This window comes from Cyphomyrmex costatus, unplaced genomic scaffold (assembly GCF_001594065.2).
Source record: "Cyphomyrmex costatus isolate MS0001 unplaced genomic scaffold, Ccosl1.0 scaffold189, whole genome shotgun sequence".
In the NCBI taxonomy this organism is placed as follows: Eukaryota; Metazoa; Arthropoda; class Insecta; order Hymenoptera; family Formicidae; genus Cyphomyrmex; species Cyphomyrmex costatus.
In genome coordinates, this window is record NW_017275921.1 from 526,997 (window position 1) to 536,644 (window position 9,648).

Sequence of the window (9,648 nt, forward strand, 5' to 3'; positions counted from 1 at the left end):
AGTCTAAAGGCTTAAAACATTCACACGGAATGCCAGAGATCCGGGTTTGACTGGTTCGACTTTTCGCAATATAAATTAATTATTTATAGATTTTTAATATGTCATTCATAGATTATAATATTTTCAACGTTATTAACATCCAAAATACTATGAGCATCAAAAATTGTTAAATTGTTAGTTAATTTAATTCGTGATAGTATTGTAGTAGTTTATTAGAGTTTGTGTTGTAAGTCTGAAAAAAATTTCGGTGCGTCTTTAAGAATCTATAATACATACGTATATAGTATACATAAATTCACACGAAATTATAAATTAGAAGCATTCAAAATCTAGTTTGACCATTACGGCATGTTCTCATCGGTACATAGAATTAAAATTTATATTTTTTAAGTGTAAAATAGTATTATATATATATATATGGACTACACACACAAATAACTATATATATATACACATACATATATATACATATATATACATATATTTGTGTGCGTAGTTCATATTTTAGGTTTTATAATTCCTTATTGCGCATCTTGTTCTGCAGCTTGCTCTGCACCATGTTCCATCATTTCTTTAACTATTTTTCTAGCCAATTTTTTAGCCATTCTTTGAGCCATTTTCCTCATCGCTTTTGATTTCTTAATATGAAAAGTTTATCCATTAATAATAATCTATTATCAAGTATAATTATTTAAATGTACAACATTATTTACTAAATATATTGTTGGAGAACTTACTGCAATTCTGCGCGCTATCGAACCCTATAAAAAAAGAAATAATTCCGTTTATATAACAAATAAAAAAATATACTCCAAATGTTTCTCCGATTAATATTTAAAAGAAACTTATAAAAATAAAATCTTAAAAAAAATACGAAAGAAAGAAAGAGAGAAAATTTTTCATATTTTGCTAAATTAAAAAAAATTCTAACTACAATATTACAGAATTTAATTATAAAAATTGCTTACGAAAGAACCAGATGAATCGGCTTCACCTATTGCGTCGGCTTCACCGATTGCGTCGGCTTCAGAAAGAGCTATTGATTCTGCTTCGGAAACATCGATAATCACCATAACAAAGATTATGGCAAGAACTAACAATAGATATGTTAGCCGCATTTTTTAATATTTATTAAATTTCAAGATACGTTCACCTGTGCGTATATTTCTGATTTCTCGGCGACGTGTAGAGCTTATATAGCACAAGAAATGTGATCTAAATATTATTTTCGTGTTTAATACGGAAGTACTTATATTTTACATTGCTATTTATAAATGTTTAATATATATATATATATATATATATATATATATTACATGCACAATCATAACATTTTTATCTTACGTGACAAAAATATGAAATATTAAAATATAAAATTACAGATATAAAATTATTAAACTGTAGAGTATGATGTACTGTGTATATAAATAGATACATTATATCAGAGAATGGATGTAACTCATTACTTGTAACAAAGTTACAACAATAAATTACTTTTTGGGTAACTTTACTAGTAACTGCATTACTTTCCTTTTTTGTGATAACTCGGTTTTTTTTTATATCAGTCGTAACGTAGTTATATTTTTTTTGGTAACGATAACGAATTTTATATTTACTTTTATCGTTACTTAACACACGCGATTGGATACGGTTTTGGGAATTATTTTACATTTTTACGTAATATATCGGATAGATACCTCAGTTTGCTGCATATTTTACATATTTTAAAATTATAAAACTAAAAAAAGTTAACATTATTACTTTTAGAAGATAAAATCATGTCGACTGTGTTTCGAGTAGATAAATGTTTTGAGCTTGCTTCTTCAACGACTTTATACTACGTATATATTTTACACCTGGATAGTGTTATTTTGTTGCATACAATTTTAATGTTCGGTGATTGAAAATTTAGTGAGAGATGAGACATTATAGATTTAATTGTCAAATTTAACTCAATTCGAACGGTTTTTCAATTAAATTTAACCGAATTCAATTCAATTTAATTTAATTTGGATTGAAACCAATTGAATCCAAAAAAAGTTTTCCCTATTTAAAATACGCATTCAGAGAGATAAAATTTCAATCTATTTTAATCCATGTCGTTTACCGGGAACATATTTGGAAAATTATTGTTTTATCTTTTTCTAACATTTTTTATTTGTTGTACATTCAACATGAGAATCTTTAAAAAAGTAGTAGATCTACATAATCTTAATGTATATATTTAAATTATGTATAATTCTAGTAGCACAATTTATTGTATAATATTAGTCCTTGATTGGTTCAATATAGCTTCAATGTTTAATCAAGTATATTGTTAATAAATTGCTAATAGGAGATACATACATATTCTCTTCATTATTAAAAAAAATATATAATATAAAATAGTATAAATATAAAGAGTGCGAAGAGTCAAGTAATTTAAAGAACAACTTTAATTCAAATAATCATGATATGAACATTACAAAAACAAACGTTTTGACTTCGGGTTTATTTTCAGTATTACATAAAATATAAAGTACAGACTTATTATAAGTTAAATTTATACAGTCTTGATTAAATTAAATCGAAAAGTTTTGGCATTCATTTTTCTAATTAATACGGATAAAATTATCAGTTTTTTTATCTATCTTTGCTCGTTTATTTGATATTGTTTATAATGATTAATCTTGATGAGATAATATACTCGTGTAATTATCTTATAAAGTTAAATTATAATAATTTGGAATATTAGAAACGTAATAATATGCTTAATAAAGCGCAAACAGATGTTTTTATAAAAAAAATGATAATTTTTATTTTAAATAAGTTTTCAAAGCTTATTTTATGTTTCTTATACCAGTCAACAGTCGGGAGTATTTAAAATAATTTTATTATTTAAAATATATATTTCAAATATGTATATATGTATTTAATATGAAGTGAGGGGTACAGCGGAAAGCGGGGGCGATTCGAAAATCGGCCAAAAGTTACGTACACTTTACGTATGTTCACTTTGTACTGGCAACTTTAATTAATAATCAGTTACTTTTCGTGGTAATGTATTAACAATTTAACTCGTGATAGTGCTGCGATAGTTTTAAATATACGTCATATCGGTCAGCAGTCGGTAGTGTGTATTTAAAATAATAATTTTATTTAATATATGTATTTAAATGATGACTGCACGGTTTATCGGTGAGCCAGGCGATAGGCAATAGGATTTATGGAATGTTTACACCGGATTTTCTCTATTCCGCTGAAAAAAGAGAATTGAAATCAGTCGAAACTAATCCGTTTACACCCAAGAAATTTCACTTCACTTCAAAGTGAATCGAGATTGGACGGCTGGGTGTAAACTAGGTCAATGAGAATACAAGAAAAAGTACAATGTTTTGTAAAAAAAAACATAATATTGATGTTGCATACTTGTTTATTTGCTATCCCGTATATAATAGGAATAAACAATAGGAATATATATAAATATAATTAACATTTTTGTTTAGAAATATTTATGATATTATTTGTCCTACATTTTTACTACAATTTTTTAATTGTGCGTTCCTTATTTAATTTTTTTAAAAATCTTATTTTACAAAAAATGCAGCTACTTCTTTCCCTTAAATGAAAGACACGTTTTCATTAATACATGTACCTGTATAATGATAATTCTTTGTCCATATACTTACAATAGTCATTGCAGAGTTGAATTCCAACTTAAACTAAAGAAGAAAATGATCCGTTTGTATATAAAAAAAGTTCTGCTATAGAATAAGATTTTATAAAATGGTTAATGCTTACAATATCCATTGCGCCTTGTGAATCAGCCTTACCGACTGCATTAGCTCTAGGAAAGGCTTCCACTTCGAATGCGTGCATGATCATCATAACAAAAATGATAGTAAAAGCTATCGATAAATAAAGCAATCGCATCTTGTATTACTTACTTAAAGTTATTAATCTGTACATTTATGTGATTTATTGCAAACGCATGTTTCTTATATAGCCCAAGAAATGCAATTTAGATATTGTTTTCTAATCTAACAGATACCTATATTTTTTTATATTATATTTCACACATTTAATGTATATATATATAAATATCATATTCTAAATCATGAAAATATTTTTATTGTATGCACAAAACATATAATGTTCAAGAAACATAAAAAAAATTATCAATCTGAAATAACCCCGATGATAATGATTAATACGTAAAATATGACTCATTGTCAAATATATAATACACGTGTTAGTTTTAAATAAAGTATACAAGCAATGGAAAAACTGTTTTACTACAATATTTTCTGAAGATAAAGTTGTGTCCTTTAAGTCAAAATGTCTGACCGAGTAGATAGATATGTATTTGCTTTTAATACTGACTTACTATATGTTCTGTCGATTTATAGCGTCATTTCGTTTTATGTAATTTTAACGGATAAAAATAAAGATTAGAGGAACCACGTGCACTAACAGTAACCTTGATCTACGTTGTTATGACTCAAGTATTTTTAAAATATGAAGTTTTTGTTTAATTTTCTCTCGCCTTAGTAAAATTTAAATGCAATTGTTTTTTATAATTATTTAGTGATTATCAATCAATGTAATAAATTCTTAACCAATTAAAAATATATATCGAAGTGTTTTTATAAAGCATCATTTTTCCAATAATATCTCTTTAATATTATTTAGTTTCTCAAATATATACGTCCGTTACATAGCATTTTATTTTTTGTTAATTTAAAAATATGATTTGTATATTACTGTTATCTCAAATTGAAGTGAGAAACATGATTGATTTATACAACGAAAAAATGAAACGTATTTACTATTAAAAAATTTGTAATATTAAGTGCAATATTTAGCATATATTATCTGTGTAGATAGTAACTGTTTGTAATGGTCCTGTAAATGTGAAATCTACAGCATGACGCTCGAAATACGACGACTTTGAGGTCACAACACTACCATCGTTCATCGACAGTCGAGCAAATAGATATAGATAACAACGCGAACACCGTGTACTAAAACAATTTATAAACGATTAGAGATTGTTGATTAATTAATTAATTACCTTTTCCAATCAACGATTTATATATCTAACATAATAAGCAATGCGTACTTATCATAGCGGTTATTCCACATTAAATAATATCTACTTATTATATTGAAATTGATGTGTGATTGAGAGTTAAAAATTATCGTTTTGTTGGAACGTTTATTATACTTACATTGTATTTATTTACATTATAAATGTTTAAGATTTTTTTTCTATATATCACACTATTTATTAATAATAATATTTCGTTGGAATACATAACGCATTTTAATATCGGTGGTGGAAAACTTCGTGCGATCATCGAGTTCGATACCGACAGTGTTGTAGAAGGTTTCGCATGATGGTAACATTCAATACTGACAATACTGCGAAAATTTTCGCACAACCATCACATTTAGTAATCAACTTATACCTAACTATAAATAACTGTAAGTACAGCAAAAAAAGGGATAGTACTCCGAAAATTTCCAAATAAGCAAACTAATTTCAAACAATTCGCTTATTTAAAAATCTAATAACGGAAAAGCTATAACAGCAAAAAATTGTAACCAATCACACACTTATTATACCCATTCCACACTTTTAACGTAAGCAATGTCACGAATCGTTCATATCTCGAATATCATAGCTCTTATGTGGCAAAATCGCTGCCAATAAATAAATGATTCGTTGCGTCGCATTTTTCGAGAGTGCCGTACAAATTGTCGCACGATCTTAATAATTAGCATATATAATCGTGTTTTTCCATGTTCGCGAATTGTGGATTAATTCGCGTTTCAATTAAGTAAACCGTATAAAATCGCACAATTTTAATTATTAGTATATAATAGCGTCACACATAATTTTTATATGTTTTTAGACGTGATAAATTGTCTCGAGTACATCGAATACATGATCATCGGCGAATGACGATCGCAGACTGGTTTGACCACGAAAAATATCAGACTCATGGTTTTATATATAGCTTGGAGGTTCCACCATACAACTTGAGGATTTATCACCAACAAAGAAACAAATTAGTTTCCTCTCGACAATTGTAATATAGCGTTCGCTAGTACATTCAAATGCGTAGTCAACTACAACATACCGAAAATATTTTCATATACAATTCATTTTTATATCTGTAACTTAATATGCTAAATCCGACATGCAGATCATTTTTATATATTTGCTCTAATAAATTAATCAATCTATGTTTTTATTAATTTTGAGCATTGCTCTTATAAAAATAAAAGGTATGTATTTCTTTTTATCTAATGTAGTAATATCAATATAATATTTATAACTTATACATGAGGGATTTTTTCACATATATATATGTATATATATATATATAATATATAATGTAAATTTATTAACGTGCAGGCTATTTTGCATAAATGCAAATAAATAAATATGAATAATCAAAAAGTTTTTCCGTATTTGTTCTAAATACGTCCTCTCCAGAAAATGCTACTATCAAGTTAAAAAAGGGGTTCTTGATATTACATTCAGGATAAGCGCAAGCATGATACGTTTACATTTTCTTTTGACTTTATAGCAAAAATTACTTCAAAAGTTTAGCGGAGTTTTAGATAGAACGTGAAATACATATAGCTACACATATATATGTATATATGTATCTTTTATGGCTAATTTCTTCACTTGCAGATAAGTTAAGGATAGCTTTATCCAGAAGATATCTCCATTGTATTCTAGGAGATATCTCCTGGATAAAGATTATCTACAGGTAAAAAAAATTAGGGATAGCCTTAACCAGATCATAAAAATTTAAATAGAATTTTTACGCGTTATAATGACTTCCTTTATTTATATTAGATCTCGTTTACATGAGAAGAAATACATATATGATATTAGTATTTACAAGTTTAAAACAAATATCTTTTCAAATTCTTTCTTACATATTCCTAATATAAAACATATTCATAATATAAAAATATATTTTAATAAATTTGATCCCTTTACGGAAAAAAATTAATCAAAATACAGGATGATACTTTTTGTCTTAAACTTGAATATAATACATATAATATATATTCCCTTTTCTTTTTCTCCGTCAACGAGATCAAAAATTTAGAAGGAAGTGTTCCTTCTAAAGGTGTGAGAATTTTATTACAGAAGGAAAAATATATAGGTACATATATAGGGTAATCTACATCATATTTTACATACATGTATATATATGTGTGTCTGTGTGTTGTATTTACATTTCTATAAAAATAAAAGGTAAAAACTGTCATATAATTTTACTCACGGCTTTGTGAAACATGCAGGCTTGCTTATCTTCATCTTCGCCTGCGGGACAGTTTCTAACTCCATCGCACAGAACATCATTTCCAATGCAATAATATCTACCCCTTTCATCCGTGGTCGGGCAAACTAATTGTTCCGTTCCGTCTTCGGTTATTGGACAGACTGTAAACAGAATTGCAAACATTTTTCTTCAATCTATTTATATAAATATATATATATAGGTGCTGTACCTAGATAAAAGTATATAGATATTTTTTGCATAAAAACATTAACGTTATTTGATATTTCGGCCAAATCGGAAAAATCTTGCATAAGAGGTCATAGAATCGATAAAAAACGCGAGAGAAATATTATCGTTCCAACAGAAACATGTTCGGATTTTCATTTGAAATTTATAATATTGCAATTTGTGTTTTTGTTATTTAAATTCTTTATCCAAATTATGTAAAATAAATGAACTAATGAAAACTGATTTCATAAAGTTGTGAATTTTTAACGTATTTGAAGTCACAGAATTTTCCTTCACTATCTTCATTTGCAATTTTCAATATATCTTTAGCTATTACTTTTCATTTTTGCAAGAAGCAACATAAATTTAAAGTAAATAAATTAGTTCCTCAGAATTAAAAAATATTTTATATCAATTCGTCTCTATTCGACATTCGGTTCTTCTTATTTAGATTAGATTAGATCGTGATTAGAATATTAGGAATAGAGATAAGGGCGAAAAATAATCAAATAAGTAATTAAAATCCTCTCTCATTTTTTACATCATTACATAATCTAATTTTTATAAAAATAAAACTTTTTAAGTTTATTTTAATCCATAAACTTCTTGCAAAAAAAAATAATAGAAATGGGGAGAGAGAGAGAGAATTATATATTTTAATGAATTAAAATACGTTTTTTATGTATATAAAAAAAAGTTTACCAATGTTGTTATTAGAAAAGGAACCTAAACTAGTTATATGAAAAAGTGAATTTGCTGTAACTATAATATTTTATAGCTTTGAGAGATACTGATTAAAAGTCCTACGATTATACACGATTAATATTTATAATATTATAAAATATTGGACCGATCTTACCAACTACATTGGCTTCCACTTTGGATAAACGCATAATTGCTATAACAGAGATTACGGCAAGACTCAACAATAAGTATGACAGTTGCATTTTTTAATGTTTATTAAAGTTCACATGTCTATAGCGACACGTAGCACCTATGTAACACAAAAGAAACTAATTTCGAAATGGTTTTTATCAATCTAAATACTTATATATTCTATATTTAAAACGTATATACATAAATATTATACCAAAAGTCATAAAAATTTTATCTTACGCAGGAAATTGTATAATGTTAGAAATAGTAAAAGAAGGATTACAAATAATGATACAAATAAACTGAAATAAATCTAATAAAATCTGTTAATCACGATTGACAGTTAAAAATATGACTTATACATGTGATACAACTATAAAAACAGCATTGCTACTTCCAGAAAATAAAAGCGATATTTAAGTCAGATAGAATGCGTTCCAAGTAAATAATAGATGCTTTGATGCGCTTGCTTTTTGCTAGCGACTTATTAAATAAATCTTTATATTTCAAATATATAGTTATACGAATAATCGCACATATTAATTGAATATTTTAATAAGTTGAAATGTCTATAGTAGTTCTGTTATTTTATTAAAGCTTCTTTCTGTTTTAGTATTAGATTTATTATACTGATTATACTTATTATAATGATTTTATCAAAATTAGCATTTAGGGGTGCCAACTACACAGAGCTGCTCTGTGAAATCGGTACCCCTAAATGCGAATATTGGTAAAATAATTATTGCATTCATTTGTCCACTGTTTGTCCACGTTTGTCCAACCGTTATTTTCATTTGTCCACCCTCCAAAAAAAAATTGTGAATAAAAAAAGATTGTAACACCCCCAAGTGATTATTTTTCAAGTTCGTATTGATTGCTTGAGAATTCATTTTACTAAATTAATGATTTTTTCGAAAAAATATGAATGAAAAATATCAAAAAAAAACGAAGAACAACTGAATAAGATTAAAAGAAGACGAAAATCATTATCTTCATGACTATTTCAAGAAGCGGGGAAAAATAAAAAAATAAAAAAATACGAAAATCAATAATTTAAAATGAAGACAGTTAATTAAAGCTAACGGAAAAAAAGGAAAAAACAAATAATAATCTCATAAATTAGACAAATCCGGAAAAAAATTTTAAGGATGTATAAATGCTTAAATTTTTTAAAAAATTAAGTAAAGAGAGAACCTACGTTGTAATTTTAGGGGGATTAACAAACCAGTTTGGTCTTTTCCAGATTTGTTTG

General features: G+C 26.6%; 2 protein-coding genes across 2 annotated transcripts in view; both read right to left on the reverse strand.

The window, feature by feature from the left end:
* Positions 1-459: 459 nt before the first annotated feature.
* Positions 460-1,197, reverse strand: LOC108772418 (pilosulin-1-like). Its single transcript, XM_018537938.1, has 3 exons — positions 969-1,197; positions 738-761; positions 460-638 (listed from the first exon to the last, which is right to left on the reverse strand). Exons 1-3 carry the CDS (start codon positions 1,116-1,118, stop codon positions 522-524), a joined length of 291 nt encoding a protein of 96 aa, XP_018393440.1. The 5' UTR covers positions 1,119-1,197; the 3' UTR covers positions 460-521.
* A 4,857-nt stretch (positions 1,198-6,054) lies between these two features.
* Positions 6,055-9,648, reverse strand: part of LOC108772404 (uncharacterized) — a 5,066-nt gene continuing 1,472 nt past the window's right edge. The window contains exons 2-3 of the mRNA XM_018537925.1: positions 7,293-7,453; positions 6,055-6,114 (exon numbers count right to left, since the gene is read on the reverse strand). Coding sequence (XP_018393427.1) covers positions 6,055-6,114; positions 7,293-7,453 — 221 coding nt within the window. The remainder of the gene's footprint in view (positions 6,115-7,292; positions 7,454-9,648) is intronic.

Excerpts from the sequence above, each read along its gene's own strand:
- LOC108772418 (XM_018537938.1), bottom strand. The coding sequence starts at position 1,118 with ATGCGGCTAACATATCTATTGTTAGTTCTTGCCATAATCTTTGTTATG. Across the intron at positions 762-968 it reads CCGATTCATCTGGTTCTTTC|GGTTCGATAGCGCGCAGAAT; the intron begins GTAAGCAATTTT and ends CTTTTTTTATAG. Across the intron at positions 639-737 it reads CGATAGCGCGCAGAATTGCA|AAATCAAAAGCGATGAGGAA; the intron begins GTAAGTTCTCCA and ends TTTCATATTAAG.